At 36.4% G+C, this 16727-nt stretch overlaps 1 protein-coding gene across 4 annotated transcripts; it reads left to right on the top strand.

Moving 5' to 3' along the window:
• The first annotated feature begins 1990 nt into the window (after window positions 1-1990).
• Window positions 1991-16491, top strand: LOC125223885 (copalyl diphosphate synthase 2, chloroplastic-like). 4 transcript variants are annotated; one of them, XM_048127196.2, is made up of 15 exons: window positions 1991-2087; window positions 11906-11995; window positions 12047-12099; window positions 12172-12466; window positions 13057-13243; window positions 13324-13538; window positions 13968-14088; window positions 14324-14436; window positions 14532-14761; window positions 14837-14952; window positions 15028-15126; window positions 15220-15459; window positions 15561-15660; window positions 15848-16048; window positions 16126-16491. In XM_048127196.2, the coding sequence occupies exons 1-15, from the start codon at window positions 1991-1993 to the stop codon at window positions 16342-16344; spliced, it is 2376 nt and encodes a 791-aa protein (XP_047983153.1). In that variant the 3' UTR covers window positions 16345-16491. The 4 variants fall into 4 exon arrangements, with proteins under 4 accessions (XP_047983153.1, XP_088926280.1, XP_088926283.1 ...); XM_089070154.1 differs by lacking the exon at window positions 1991-2087 and adding an exon at window positions 11152-11248; XM_089070157.1 differs by lacking the exon at window positions 1991-2087 and adding an exon at window positions 11152-11251 and having other exon boundaries at window positions 11912-11995.
• The last annotated feature ends 236 nt before the right edge of the window (window positions 16492-16727 follow it).

The raw sequence follows: 16727 nt of genomic DNA, 5'->3' as shown, positions 1-16727 counted from the left end.
GCATGATTGTGATGCGTTTCATTGAAAGGTGACGCATGACCCTCATGCGTCTCTCCCAAAGCCAGAATTTAAAAGAATTACCCAGGTAGATAGTTTTTTAATGTATATTAAAGGAATTTATACACCCCTCATCAAAAGATACTGGACACCTTATTGTTTAAATAAAGAGTAAAAGCCAAAATTGGTCCTGAACATATGGTCATTTTACGTTTTTGGTCCTAAACATTATCTTTTGGATTTTTTGGTCCTGCACATATGGAAATTTGATCATTTTGGTCCTCTGTCAATATTTCCGTTATAAACTAACGGTCAACGGGTTTAAACCCAATTTTGACCAAAATTAACATTTTAATTCTGATTTTCTCCTTAATTAATTCACTGACTATTATAATAAATATTCTTTTAAAATTGGAAAATTAGAATTAAATATTATGAAGAAAGGGCGGATCGTTGAGAATGGTCCAGCACAGCCGCGGAGAAGTGCTGGAGCTCCGGGTGGTGGTGGTCGGCGATGCTGAACAGCGGCGAGGCAACGGCGGAGGTGTAGGGGTTCGCCGGCAGGTGTGCTTCCAGGCGGCTTCGGCGGGGGTGATGTTGGGGGGAATGGTGGTGGGGTTGTGGCAGAGGTGGCCGGAACTCCAACGGCTCATGTCGGTGCGCTCCTTAATTTTGAAACCAAACAGGGCCTTGAGCCAGCGCGCTACTTTTCCCATTTAGAGGTTCAAGAATGGAGAATCTAGTTCTAGGTAGCTAAGCTGCTGGTGTTTCGTAGAAAAGCTGCTTTAAAAGCACACTGTGAGAAAAAAGCAATAATTTTGTTTTTATATCACCTGCCGGCGAACCCCTACACCTCCGCCGTCGCCTCGCCCATGTTAAGCATTGCCGACCACCACCACCCGGAGCTCTAGCACTTCTCTGGCGGTGGTGCTAGACACTTCTCAACGATCCGCCCCGAGTTTCTTCATAATATTTAGTGAATTAATTAAGGAAAAAATCAGAATTAAAATGTTAATTTTGGTCAAAATCGGGTTTAAATCCGTTGATCGTTAGTTTTTAACGGAAATGTTGACGGATGACCAAAATGATCAAATTTCCATATGTGCAGGACCAAAAAATCCTAAAGATAATGTTTAGGACCAAAAACGTAAAATGACCATATGTTCAGGACCAATTTTGACCTTTACTCTTAAAATAAGAGAACCGTATTTTATAAGTGGGAAATAGTATCATTTTATTTTTTTTAATTTTAGTTAATATAGATAATTATAAGTCGTGTTCCTTATTTACAATTAAATTGTTTGACTGCTATTAATCTTCTACACCACTTACTACGAAACACATAAAACTTGTGTAGAAATTGTCAAATGATATAAATTGCATACTAAAAAGTTAAATATCACAGTGAAATTTAAGTGAAATTGTACAATCATCAAAATCTATTCATTTCAATGGTTCACACACAGTCTTTAACAAAAAAATCCATTGGCCTAGCTTTTGTGGTCTCTATAAATTAGTTAAGTTACCACATCTAATTATTTCAGAGAACACTCAAATAGAACACTATTCCCAATTATTTTAGCTAATTCAAAATTAAAAGACAAACTTTAAAACGTGAAGTTAATTGCTGCCATGCTGTTGTTGACTAATTGCATTAATGAACCTATTATGGGCTTTGGAAAATAAACTAATCTAGTTACATTTCTAGACCTCGTCTAAAATGTTACCATGTCACAACTCTAGCCAACTATATATACTCTGATATATTACCATTAACAACACGTAATTTTATTTTGGTAGCTAAAATGATAATTAGGTAGTTAATTGGTAGCCGGATTGCTACAGCTAGCTATCTCAAGCAAGGAGTTTTGGTCTTAACTCTAATAGTACTACCCTCCCTAATCATATTTAAAAAGCACAAATTTTCGATGCTTGACCACACTATATAAACTGTTTTCGATCAACTTCCCTCCAAAACTCAGGTAAAAGAAGAATGACCACTATGTCCCCTCTAAATTTGGGCCGAGCACCGGTTACCAGTCGCAGGTTGCAGCAACCGGCAAAAGTTTACATGCCCGAATTTTACACCGGTAACGACATATATTTCTGATTGTTCACACCATGTTATGTTAGTTAGACTTAGTTATTTACCTACTTCTCGTCATAGAAAAAAAATCTCCTAGTAATAAGTACCTTAGTATGTGTAGGCTGATAAATTCCCATGAGAGCTTTTTACTGATCGGGTTGGACTAACTATTTATCGAATTGACATAAATTTTTTTACTAATCGGGTTAGATTAGATCTCTATCGACCTGACTTATATTGTAGCACAAACTAACACATACTGATGAGTCAGCTATTTTTTTTTATTTTCGGTCAGATATATAGTGTTAGGATCGTTGACTGCACATTAGTTTGATATTATCCGCTTTGGGTCGAGCCTACTCCGCTTTTGACCAGGCTCGCCCGCACGGATTTGTTTTCGGGTTAGTCCCAAAATGCCTCAAATTTGGAGTTGGACATCACTTAATTATAGCTTACAACTTCTCTCACTCATTCGATATGGGATGAGTTTGTAACCCAATATACATATAAATACTCTAGTTATACTATGTTTCATGAAAGAACAAAACACATAGAGATCGATTGTCCTCGAGCCTCTGCATATCCGCAACACGTGGTTGACGAATATTCTTATAAAGTCTTTGCCTTTGCCTACTGCTGCAAGGGATCTAAAAGGCGACGAATCTTACTCTGATGTATAGCTTACCATAAGGGAACGTGTAGGGGTGATTCATCTGAGGAGTTACGAGGTTAAGGAGCTGGTTAGAGTTTTTTAGGAAGTTATGGAACACTTGAGAAATACTAAAATTCCTTTCTTGATTCCTATCTTTTTCTATTCAATGTTTAGCTTCTTTACGCCTTTACACAGGAAAGTCAACTAATGTTCATTAGGTTAGAGAAGCCAACCGGCAACTGTGTTGTGGATACAACTTGTCCAAACGGTCATCATTCATCAATATGTTAACTATTGTAAAAAGAGAGATTAGGGTAATTCTTGTGTATTGATTGTAATCGGTTCTTCCCTAGTTATAGGGTGATACAAATTTATTTTTAGTAGAGAATAATCTATTCTAATGTGTATCAATTACAAATCAATTATCAATCTTCCCTTCTATACTCTTCTCGTCATTTGGTATGATTTGCTTTTGGTAAGTTTGACACTCCCCCTCAAGCTGAGCAACTTGAATATCTTTGGGTTGACGGCTTTGGTGAGAATGTCGGCAAGCTGATCTTTTGATCGTACAAAAGGGAGATCAACTACACCGGCCTCAAGCTTCTCTTTTATGAAGTGACGATCGACTTCCACGTGTTTAGTCCTATCATGTTGGACTGGATTTTCTGATATGCTGATCGCAGCTTTGTTGTCACAAAACAATTGACTTTTCTGACTAGGTGGAAATCCAATCTCTGTGAGCAATCTTCGCAGACAGAGTACCTCAGTAATGCCACTTTTAATCCCTCTGAATTCAGCTTCAGCGCTTGAAAGAGCAACCACTTTCTATTTCTTACTCCATGTGACTGAATTCTCACCAACAAATGTGAAGTACCCTCCAGTTGACCTCCTGTCGATAGGGTTACTCGCCTAGTCTGCATCAGTGTATCCATCAACTTCAAGATCCTCATTCCTTCGTAGTAATACTCCATAGCTGACGGTACCCTTAAGGTAGCGAACTATCCTCAATGCTGCATTCATGTGGTCTTCTTGAGGTCGATGCAAAAATTGACTGATCACTCCAACTACATAGGCGATGTCTGGTCTAGTGTGTGACAAGTATACCAACTTGCCCACAAGTCGCTGGTATTCTTCTCTGTTGGCTAGTTTAGCTCCATCTTCAAACTTCATTCCATGATTCACCATCATTGGATTGTCTGCGGGTTTGCAATCCAACAACCCTGTTTCAGCAAGGAGGTCGAGCACATACTTCTTCTGTCTCAAGAATATGCCTTCCTTGGATCGCAGTACTTCTATTCCCAAAAAGTATTAGAGCGGACCCAGATCTTTCATCTCAAATTCTTGGAATAAATTTTTCTTCAAATTCTGTATCTCCTCTTCATCATCCCCAGTTATTATCATGTCATCCACATAGATAATTAGGCAAGCTACTCAACCATCTCTCTTTTCAGGAATAGGGTATGGTCTGAGTTGCTTTGAGAGTAGCCATTCTTCTTCATGACTTGTGCGAATCTCCCGAACCACACTCTTGGAGGTTGTTTAAGTCCATAGAGTGTTTTCCGCAATCTGCATACTTGACCTCCAAATTCTTCTGGGTAGCCCGGTGGTGCGTCCATATAAACTTCTTCCTTCTTCTTTAGCTCTTCATGTAAGAACGCATTAGTCACATCAAATTGGTGTAGTTCCCAATTCTTACAGGCAGCCACTGACAACAATGTTCGGACTGTGTTCATCTTGGCCACAGGAGAAAAGGTTTCTTCATAATCAATTCCATAAACTTGAGTGTATCCTTTTGTCACTAGCCGAGCCTTATACCTTTCGATGGATCCATCTGCCCTTCTCTTGATTGTAAATATCCAACGACAACCTATTGGTTTCTTCCCTTCTGGTAAGGGACATTTCTCCCAAATTCCGCTCTTAATCAAAGCATCCATCTCCTTTTTCGTAGCCTCCCGCTAATGCTTGTGCTTCATTGCCTGTTCAGCTGATTGAGGTATCTCCTCCTCTTCATAGAGAGTCATCTCAAATGCTCGGACCATTTCAGTTAGTGGTCCTTGCATGAGGTTGGCAATTGCATATTGGGCCTTGGGTCCCTTTCAGTCCGGTGAATATCGTTTGGGTGGTACACCTCTCGTACTTCTTGGTGGTAATCCAAAGTCTCTCCCGCTTACTGTAGGCTCATCATTCTCCCCACTCTCATGTCTCACATGGTTAGTATCATCAACTTCATTACTACTAACCTCGGGATCTCTTAACGGGGTTGATGGTAAGGCAGTGTCACTAATCTTTGAAGGTGTATCAAGCGTATTGGGTGGCCCAGTAGTACTGCTACTTGCATCGTCTGTTGGAGCAACTTCTGTCACAGGATTAGGCAAAGAAACGGACCGACTAAGGTTACAGGAACAGGTTCAATCTGGGTGTGGATGTGGGTGTGAGGCGTAGGGGCTGAAAAACAACTTAGCGGGTCATAATTTGGTGTTGTATCAGATATTGGTCTCTCCCCCTAACTGCTAAGTTGGTTATAGAAATATTCATCTTCAACAAAGTCACAATTCATGGTGATGTAAAGACGTTTATTTTTAGGGTCGAAGCATCTATAACCTTTTTTATCCTTCACGTATCTGATGCACTATTTATTAGCACTAATTCATGGTGATGTAAAGACGTTTATTTTTAGGGTCAAAGCATCTATAACCTTTTTTATCCTTCACGTATCTGATGCACTATTTATTAGCACTAAAAATACCTACAAGTTTACAGGATAGATCTAGTGTAGCTAAAGGTCAGTACCGGGATATCGAACACGGGGAATAAGATTGCAACTGTTTATCATACTAAGCGTCATATACTATCTAGAGACACAGAGTTTTTGGGTTTTGGATTTTATAAACTAGGCAAAAATAAATAAACTAAAAAAAGAAAACAAAATAATACAAAACAGGCTAAATAATGTAGAGTTTTAGGATCCAACCACTACGGCCTAGTGATGATTAATCTCATAGAACCTTTACCTTTATGTGTCTCTAGGATTATTAGGAAAGTTGCAATTCTAGAATAAGTCCTCTCTCGAGTGCACCTATCCAGTAGATTAGATTCTAACTATCAAAGTCTCCTTCCAATAGATTAGATTCTAACTCCTTAAGTTCCTAAAACTCAAGTCCTCACAAAAGGTTCCCCTCTCTCGAGTACAGATAGACCTATGTGTTGTACTCGTTCCTTTTACCACGTAAAACTAGCTATCTCTCGATAATCTAGTTAAACGGACATAGTTCTAAAGTTGGCCAGACAAAAGAACAATAAAAGCACAAGAACAAGCAAAACAATCACAAGAGCTAGGAAAAAGTTCAATTCAATAAATCAAAACATGTTCATAATAGTCTTCACCAAAAACCATACAAAAGATATTTAACTACTCATGGACAAGTAGTAAAAATCAATAAAAGTACTAGACATGAAAGAAATAGATCAAACCCAAGGTTGAATCTTCAATCTTCAGTCTCTCTTGCCTGGATCTGCAGAGCTCCGCTCCAATGGAAGATGGATGAATTATGTATGAATTATGGAATGGAGGAATGTGTAGAGGGAAAAGGATTGGAGGCTCTGAGATGAATTATGAATTAGGTTAAGGAGGTATTTATAGGTTGGAAAAAAGGTTTAGAATGGTAAATAATATCCTCCAATTAATTAAAAATATGATATTTTCGGATCCTTCAAATAAAAGGAGAGATTTGGGCAATAATATATTCCTTCCTTGAATTTCCGCCAGCTTTGACTGCACTGAGCAACGTTCGTAGAATAGACATAACTTTCTCCATAGAACTCCGATTGAGACGTGCGAGATATCCACGCGAAGCTCTTTCGAAGATGAAGAGAATGACATGTAGTAAGCACTGATTGGACTTCAAAATCGCTGGAAGAATGGGCTCGAACAGAGGCTATTGCACTTTGGCCTTTTTTTCACCTTTTTCTATCTTTTTCTATCATTTATCAACAAACACGTCAAAAATACCAAATGTATAGAATACGCAATTACAGAACATAATTTGCATGATTGAAATTTAAAACAAGTCAAATCTAGCCCTTAAAAACATGCAAAATCCGTGTTTGTCAGTATCCCAAAAAAACACATTTAATAGAACATGAGGAGAGCTTGGAGCGATCTGATTTAGGCATGTGGACAAAAACAGAGCAGCCAAATATTTTGGGATCGAGTGTGAGAGGTGAAGGGATTTGGTTTTGTGTTGAGAGAATATCAAGCGGTGTTTTGAATTTCAAGATATATGAAGGAAGACGATTTAGTAGGTAGACTGAGGTGGCTACAGCCTCTGGCCAAAAAGATTTCGGAACCTGAGAGTCTTCAAGGAGTGCTCTAGTCATTTCTAAGATTTTTCTATTTTTCTGTTCTGCTACCCCGTTCTGTTCTGGAGTATGAGGACAAGTGGTTTGGTGCACTAACCCTTTTTCTATGAAGAATTGGTGCATGCTTGAATTCACAAATTCCCCCCATTGTCTGATCTAAGAATTTGAATTTTCCTATCATATTGGGTTTGTACAAGAGTATGAAAATGAGTAAACTTTTCAAAATCTTCAGATTTTGATTTCAAAAAATAAACTCAAGTCATACTCGTACAATCATCAATAGATAACAGAAAATACTTAAATTCATAATTACCCAAAACAGGGGCTGGACCCCAAACATCAGAATGTATTAGGGAAAAAGATGTGTTCACACGAGAGTTATTAAGCTTATAGGAATGTCTGTGGCTTTTTGCCAAATAACATGTATCACAATGAAAGGAAAACTGGGCATTGGAAAATTTGGTAAAGAGCAATCGTAAATATCCAATGGAAGGGTGTCCTATCAGAGCGGGTCGCTAACTGTGAGTCAAATTTAACTGATCCAGCAGTATATCTGGGCCAAAATAAAAAAAAAATGACTAATCCGGCAGTATATCTGGACATAAAAATTTGGGCCAAGTAGTCCAACCGATCAAAAAAAAATTGGGCCGATTGTCCAATCGATTAGAAAAAAGTCCAACCCCTCCAAGGTTCACATTAAAGGGTTTGAGGGAGGGTGCTGGCAATTGAAACAAAAAATATAACATATAACTGTCTCACATCGGTGTCAAGAGAAAACTGAAACTAGTATATAAGTCTCATGTGCCCTTCCCCTATCACCAATTGGCTTTAGGATGGAACTCATGAATTTCATTAACAAGTAGCGGTAGCAGTTACTACTGATTAACAAATAAAATAAATATAATGTTGAAAGTATTTTAAGATGGTAGTACGTATAACGTTTTCTGATGATGTTTAAAGTTGACTAAATACACTAAGGAGGGAGACATCCCATGGGTTATTTTAATAAGTACTATACATCATTATTATTGACTCAATTCAATTTTCAAAGAGTGAAATATTGGTTGAGGGTATTTTAGGAATTCAATATAACTTATTTAATAATGTATATATGATTCTCATTTAAAAATCTATTAAAGATTAAAGTTTAAGCTGAAAAATGTATAGTTTATTATGGAATTAAATGTAGATACTACATAAGATTTTCTATTTGTGAAGAATCTGAATAGAAAATAAAAGGTCTTATTATTTTATATAATTATAAGTCATGGACTCATGGTTACTCATGGAGCGATAAAGCAATTCCACCATTTAATTTCATATTCTCTTATCCGTTGTTCGTAATTGGTTAATTTACACTAAATAGCAACTCATTTATCATGTTCTTGCTTGGTTTATGAATCCAATCCACAAAACCTAAAGGTTTGTCTTTTGTGGATTTATTTGGTTGTTTTAATTAAATGTGCACACATACCGATGAATTCATGAATTGAAAACTATTCTTAATTGCTGAGAATTTTTGGTTGATTAATTCAAAGTTCAATTTAGATTTGAATCGAGAATATATTTAGTTGACATTTATTTTCCGCTGAATGATTTGTATGCCTACTGCCGCCGCATCAACATGGAGGAATGAATTAAGCAACTTTGAGTTTTGATTTATGAATACAGCTGTCGCATCCTTGTGGATAAGGCCATCTCCAACCATTTACGTCAAACTCAAACCTATTTTTGAGTATACGTCACACAAAAAAGTAGTTTTACTCCAATCATTTACACCATCTTTAAGTTTACACCATTTTTTAGTATTTATCTAACAAAATTTTGGAGTAAACACCATATTTGGTGTTATTCCATTGAAAACTCTAAAAATGGGTTTGGGCTTGGGTTTGGTGTACGGTTGGAGAAATTATCTACACCAAAAATGAGTTTTGGTGTACGATTGAAGATGGTCTAATGATTTGATTTTGCATGCTTAACAAATCTTGTTTGTTGTTGAATTGATTATCAATTCAGGATCGGAGCGTCTTCATCTTGTTCTGGTCAAACATATTTAATTATTTGATTCAATTTGATAATGAAGAATTACGCATGCATATTCTTTTTGGATTGATCGAATTGATAATTCAATTCAATTGAGAATTGGATTGATAAAAACTTTTGACTAACTGTTCTGTTCTTTTTCAGTCATCAGGTTGTACATGTGCCAAAGTGTGATTTTGAATTGAGAATTCTTTATTATAAATATAAACAATAAATATCGAGATTGACTTTTTATTAATGAGTTGAGATTTTGATTCTACTTTATCGTGATATTTTTATTGTTGATGGATCGTGAATCAATTGATGTCTTCTAGTCGATTAATTGTGAATTAACTCATAATTGTCAAGTTTCTCAAATATTATTTGGTCAAATAAATGAGGATTTTTCTGATAGTTCAATACAGGTTTTAAACTGAAATTATTTGATGCTATCTCATGTTCCTTTATTTTTTTAATTTATATATTCAAAATAGATTAGTTAAAGTAAGACGTTGCAAAAATAACATTTTTTGTCTAGACTTGTTTATTGTCAGTGGCGAAGCCAGAATATTAACACTGGAGGGCCCAAATTACCATTAAAATTTATTGAGTGTGTTAAGTTCTAACGACGCAGAAACGTGAGCAATATAAAAAGCCGCGCTTGATAAACGAATGCTGAGAAAATTAATAGTCAAAGATTTTTTAGAGCATCGCACATACTTTACTAATATTATATGAAATATTTTCATATATATTAGATTAAAGAGTTGTTTTCTATTACAGAACTACTAAAAAAACCCAGCAAATGAACTACTTGCATAGCTTCAAAATCAAATTTACTAGTATTATACTTATAATATACTACTTATAATCATAAGTTAAAATTATTTATACAAAATTACTAATAAATAAAGCAAGCATAGAAAAAATAGTGAAGGTTTTAGGCAAGAATCGAACTCAATATCTCATGAGGTAAAGGTAGAAACCTGGGTCAAATGCGCAAGCATTTCATACACTATAAATTTTCGCATAAATATATTATACACAGTACTTATTCAAATGTCCGAGGGGCCAAGGGCCCCCCGAATGTCCCGACCCCACCCTGCCTCCACCCCTGTTTATTGTGGATATTAAAATGTTGATGTGTGTATTTTAATGTCAATATTAATCGGTTTAAAGAAGATTAATATTTGGCACGCGATACGTACACACATAGTTGTTGTGACAAAAATGTGACAATTGTCCAAATTTTCAATTGTAATAGTAGATTGATAAATTAGAGTTGAATAAATATACTGTGGAGGGTGACACTTTGGGGTAATTTTAATAAAAATCGATATTTTGACGACTCTATCAAATTTTAAAAAGTGAAATATTGGTTGATGGCGTAAATCTTAACAACTTGATGATAAGGCTGTTAGTACTTAGTAACATGTTCTAACCGTGGATTATAGATTAGAGGTTTATGTCATTTTTAGACATAGTAAGAAACCGTCATTGATATTTCCCCGTCCCACAAAAATATGCACTATTTCCTTTTTAGTCTGTCCCAAAAAAACATGCACTTTTTAATTTTAAAAACATTTTTCTCTTTGGGGTGGGTAGGACCCATTCTCCACTAACAATATTTTAATTATTTTGCCTCTCTCCCTCTCTCTTATTTTATCAATTCTGTATTAAAATCCATGCTGAACTTAAAGGGCATATTCTTTTTGGACGATAAGTATTATTTTTGTAAATAGAGAACGGAAAACTCAATTTTAATTTAGTGCGCATATAACCATCCCAAACAAATGTAGTGTCAAAACTTCAAATTTCCAATTAATTATTCCCATTTAAAAGATATGACAACTATTTATGACAATTTTTTATAAGATATGAAAACTATATAAATCGGCGTAGATCAAATCTAGCATGACAAGTTATCCCAATTTCAATAGGTAGTTGAGTAGTTAAATTGGTAGCCGGATTGCTACAGCTAGCTTATCTCAGGCAAGGCAAGGAGTGTTGGTCGTAAAAAAATTGAAAAAAAAGAATGACCACTATGTCTACTTTAAATTTGAGCACAACATCAGTTACCAGCCGCAAGTTGCAGCAACCGGCAGAAGTTCACCTGCCGGAATTTTACGCCGGTAACAACATATATCTTTCTTTGCTCAAACCATGTTTATATTTATTTACCTCTTTCTCGTCGAAGAAAAAAAATATACTTGTCAAATACTCCCTCCGTCCCCCATTAGCAGTCACAGTTTGACCGGGCACGGGTTTTAAGAAATGTAAAGAAAAGTTGGTTAAAAAGTTAGTGGAATGTGGGACCCACTTTTTTATATTGGTTTTATAATAAAATGTGAGTGAAGTGAGTTAGTGGAATGTGGGACCTACTACCATTTATGGTAAAAATAAAGTGTGACTCTTCATTGGGGACGGACCAAAATGGAAAAGTGTGACTCTTAATGGGGGACGGAGGGAGTATTCCGTAAGTGGTGTGATTAATGTCCATGAGACTTTTTACTGAACGAGTTGGACCAACTCTCTATTGCATTGACTTAATCTTTTACAAACTGGGTTAGACCAGCCCCCTATCGAACTGACTAATTAAATTGAAGCATAAATATTGTTTTTGGTCCAGTTATATACTGTTGGGTTAATTAAAAGTTTTAGCCTACAACCATCAATCGCTTATTTATCATGTAACTAAATTGGAGTGGCCCGTGAAACTTATATAATGGTTCTAATTCTCTCTTTTTACATTCACGTGAGATATTGATTGTTTTTATTTGCCGACCTAGTTTACGCATGGCTGAATAGTAGCAACAAACACGCCCGATTGAGTTGTCGAATTCGTCGTAAGCAGCTACCGAAATTAACTGAATGTCGAGGTACGTACCCGAGCAAACAGAGTTGTTTGACGAGAGCCTTAGTTACTGCAGTGGCAAGTTTGGATGCGTCCCATGTGAGTGAAGAATTAAACACTCATCTTCAAGTAAGCTTGAACTGACACATCAAATTCGTCACAATTAATCTTGAACCGAAATATATTGGTTTGTCTGTGAAGGTGAACAATCAGATGGAGGACTGTATCGAGCATGTCAAGAATCTGTTGATGACGTCGGGAGACGGGCGAATAAGCGTGTCGCCCTATGACACGGCGATAGTGGGCCTAATCAAGGACTTGGAAGGGCGCGAAGCCCCACAGTTCCCGTCGTGCCTTGAGTGGATAGCGCAGCACCAGAAGGCCGATGGCTTGTGGGGGGATGACTTCTTCTGCATATACGATCGGATTCTAAATACCTTAGCGTGCGTGGTGGCCTTGAATATATGGAACCTTCACGATGATATGATCGAAAAAGGTTTGTCTACTTATTTCTATATTGTTTAATTAGAAGGGTAAATAGCCAAAAAAACCACGTTAAAAAATTCTAGTAAAAAATGACCGATTAATCATAACTTTGACGAATTTCTGAATTGTCCCATGGATTTTTTTTAATTTGAGGGAAATTGAGCGTGGCAATATGAACACCGGGAACGTATGGCGTCAATGCCGTGGACGTACGGCGTGGAATAAATTATTAATTGACATTGTTTCACATTAGATTTACATCTTTTACACAAAATAGGGATGAAACAAGACATGCAAATTAGCAATTGTTGAGAATGATTCATATTGAAGACATAAATCTGAGGTAGAACAGTGTCGTTTAATACTTTATTCAATGTCATTCGTTTCTTGTATCCACATCACATGCATGTTCCTTGTATCTATGTCACACTCAATTTTTCACATATTCAAATCAATAGGATAATTTAGAAAATCATCAAAGTTATGATTTAATCGACCATTTTAAAAATTTATAGAGCTGATCAGAATTTTACCAAACTTTGTGATTTTTTTGCTATTTTCCTTAAAATAAATATGCTATGCATTGTATTTGTCGATTAGGAGTGGTGTACATCAATGAAAATGTGCACAAACTCAAAGATGGGAATATTGAGCACATGACATCAGGATTCGAGATCGTGTTTCCTGCCCTTGTCCAAAGAGCCAAAAACGTGGGCATTCAAGGCCTTCCCTATGATCATCCCCTCATCAAGGAGATTGCTAGAATAAAAGAAGAAAGATTGAAAAAGTAACTAGATAATTTCTTTTGAAATTGACGAGTATTGTGTAACCAATCAAAATTCAAATTTGTAACATGGCACTTGACAGGATACCCAAGGATATGATGTACCAAATGCCAACAAGTTTACTATATAGTTTAGAAGGGATGGGAGATTTGGAGTGGGAAAAGATGCTGAAACTGCAGTCAGCCGATGGCTCCTTCCTCACATCGCCCTCGTCCACCGCCTACGTCTTCATGCACACCAAAGACCTAAAATGCTTCGATTTCATCCAGAACGCCGTTAATAATTGCAACGGTGGTGGTAATTCTTATTCTCATTTTAGGTTAATTTTTTTTATCAATTTCACAAGTTATATAAAATAAACGACGGTTATATCATAACATTGATATTTTTCTTAATTTTCTTCAAGGGGAAAATTTCAACGTCCTGGCGTGGCACATACATTTATAAAAAATTAAAATGTGGTAGACTAACTATAGTAGATGACGCTGTTTTAATTATAAAACTAAAGATGTGGCTTTGGTTATATGTATTTTCCGTATACCACATCAGAATTAGTTTTTCCCAAATATGAGATTATGAGAAAATTGAAAAATAATGTCAAGATTATAAAGCCTAAAGTTGCAACATTGACCAGATCTAAATCGACCAAACTTGATATTTTTTCTAACAATTTATCTTTTAATTAATTAAATAGCTAATTTGTGGACTATTGCAACATATGTGTAGCGCCACATACATATCCCGTGGATATTTTTGCAAGACTTTGGGCAATCGACAGACTACAACGCCTGGGAATTTCTCGTTTCTTCCCGCAAGAAATTAAGACTTTTTTAGATCACGTCAAAAGGTGCGAATGTTTATACTCTCTCAGTCCCTAAAAATGCTCTTTTTGTTATTTTGTCCGTCTCACTTTCATTTTTGGAAACATTTTTCACACTTGATTAGTATTTTTTTTTTCTCATTCTCTTTTATTTTTTTCAATTTCATATTAAATTTGTGTGGTTCCCAAGTCTATGGTCAGTATATGATAAAGCGGCATTGATTAAAAACATAATTAATCAGTGTTAATTTTTGGAGCACAGTGTTTGGACAGAAAAGGGTGTTTTCAGCGGGAGAGGTTCGCAATTTTGCGAAATTGATTGCACGTCCATGGGCGTCAGGCTTCTAAGAATGCACGGATACAATGTCGACCCAAGTATTTATATATATTTTTCTTATGCATATATAATTAATAATTCAAATATTTCGAAACAAAATAATTAATCCTATGGTTTCACTTCACTTGATTAGATGTACTTGAACATTTCAAGCAGCAAGACGGTAAATTTTCTTGCTACGGTGGTCAGATGATCGAGTCAGCATCTCCAATATACAATCTCTACAGAGCTGCCCAGCTGCGATTTCCCGGAGAAGAAATACTTGAGGAAGCTTCACAATTTGCATATAACTTTTTGCAACAAAAGATAGCCAACAATCAACTTCAAGAAAAATGGGTCATATACCACCACTTCATCGATGAGGTCATTACATATTCCAAATTAAATTATATAAATTCCTTTTGATTTTCATATCAATGAATCTTCATATTCAAACAGGTGAAGCTCGGGCTGAAGATGCCATGGTTCGCAACTCTACCACGAGTTGAGACTGCGTATTATCTACAAGATTACGCTGGTTCGGGCGACGTATGGATTGGCAAGGTTTTCTACAGGTTAATTAGCATCACAAATAAATATTTCTTCTCTTTTGGTGAACTGGTGATCCTATATCTAACTTATACATACAGGATGCCGGAAATCAGCACCGACAGATATAGAGAGCTTGCGATATTGGATTTCAACAGATGTCAAGCACAACATCAGTTGGAATGGACTTACATGCAAGAGTATGCCTATAGTCTCAGTTGATCATACAATTACCTAAATGGAGTAATATCTTACGTGCAATTTTGTACATTCGTGATAATTAACTTGTGCAGATGGTACCACAAAAGTAGCGTTAGTGAATTCGGGATAAGCAAACGAGACTTGCTTCGTGCTTATTTTTTGGCTGCAGCAACCATATTCGAACCCGAAAGAACACAAGAGAGGCTTGTGTGGACCAAAACCCAAATTGTTTCTAGGATGATCACATCATTTCTTAACCATGGAACTACACTATCTTTGGAGCAAAAAACACAAACCGGACACAACTTTGATGGCCTTGATGAAATAATAGGGTACATATACTATCCTATTTTTACATAAAATTCTAGTTTAATTAGTGCTTAAACCTCAACCTATTTTCCTTAATTTTCTTGAATTGCTTCATAAATTATAGTACTATGGAAGATCATGGACTGGCTGGAACTTTGTTGACAACCTTCCAGAAACTTCTAGATGGTTTCGATAGATACACTCGCCATCTACTGAAAAATGCTGTGAGTCCAAATGTTAAATGTTATCAATAAACCCTAATTGTGGACTATTAATGATCTCAATCAAGGATTAATAAATTAACTTAAAATGGGATTGATAATTAGGATTCATATTATTTTCAATATAACATAAAAATGTGATGGAAAATACTAATCATTTTCTATTTGTTTTCGCGGAATTGATGCGCAGTGGAGCAAATGGTTCATTAAACTGCAGCAAGGGGAGGCGAACGGTGGGGATGAGGCGGAGCTCCTAGCAAACACGATCAACATCTGCGCTGGTTTCACTGCTTTCAACGGAGACGTATCGACGCACCCTGCAGAATACACGACTCTCTCAACCCTCACTAACAAAATCTGCAAGCGCCTTAGCCTAATCAAAGATAAAAAGGTTTGTTATTATCTTTGTGTTTCCTTGCAAGAAAATATAATATATGTTGCGAATTATTCTTGACTCAACATGTTCAGACAATGGAAGTTGTGGACGGGGGCATAAAGGACAAGGAGCTCGAACAGGATATGCAGGCGTTGGTGAAGCTGGCACTCGAAGAAAATGGAGGCTGCATGCACAGAAACATCAAACAAACGTTTTTAGCAGTTTTCAAGACTTTCTACTACAGCGCCTACCACGATGACGAGACCATCGATGTTCATATTTTTAAAGTGCTGTTTGAACCGGCTGTATGAATACTTTCAGCTCCGACAGTATTGTTAAACATGGACTGAGGAAGAAGAAAGATTTTGAAGCCACTGTAGAAGGTTTGAAGGAGTTGATTTGTTGTAAGTGACTCCTGTTACAGTCTAAAAATGTAACCTTACTAATTCAGTACAATAATGAATCTTAGCGTGATTAAAATGTAGATCAAACTACTAAGTACTCCCTCCGTCCGCAAATAAGAGTCTCGTTTTTCCATTTTATTCCGTCCTCGAATAGGAGTCCCGTTTTTCCATTTTAGTCCGTTTTCGAATAAGAGTCCCAGTTCTCTTTTACCATAAATGGTAATAGGGTTACACCTTCTACTAACTCATTCCACTCACATTTCATTTAAAAGTAATATATATATAAGTTG

Source organism: Salvia hispanica, chromosome 1, assembly GCF_029641045.1.
Source record: "Salvia hispanica isolate PSC_SH4W2 chromosome 1, Shi_PSC_v1, whole genome shotgun sequence".
Lineage (NCBI taxonomy): Eukaryota > Viridiplantae > Streptophyta > Magnoliopsida > Lamiales > Lamiaceae > Salvia > Salvia hispanica.
This window is presented reverse-complemented; position numbering and strand designations above follow the sequence as displayed.

Coding starts and splice junctions, on each gene's coding strand:
- LOC125223885 (XM_089070151.1), top strand. CDS start 11,152: ATGACCACTATGTCTACTTTAAATTTGAGCACAACATCAGTTACCAGC. Junction 14,089..14,323: donor TTTTTAGATCACGTCAAAAG/GTGCGAATGTTT, acceptor TTTGGAGCACAG/TGTTTGGACAGAAAAGGGTG. Junction 16,049..16,125: donor GCCTAATCAAAGATAAAAAG/GTTTGTTATTAT, acceptor CAACATGTTCAG/ACAATGGAAGTTGTGGACGG.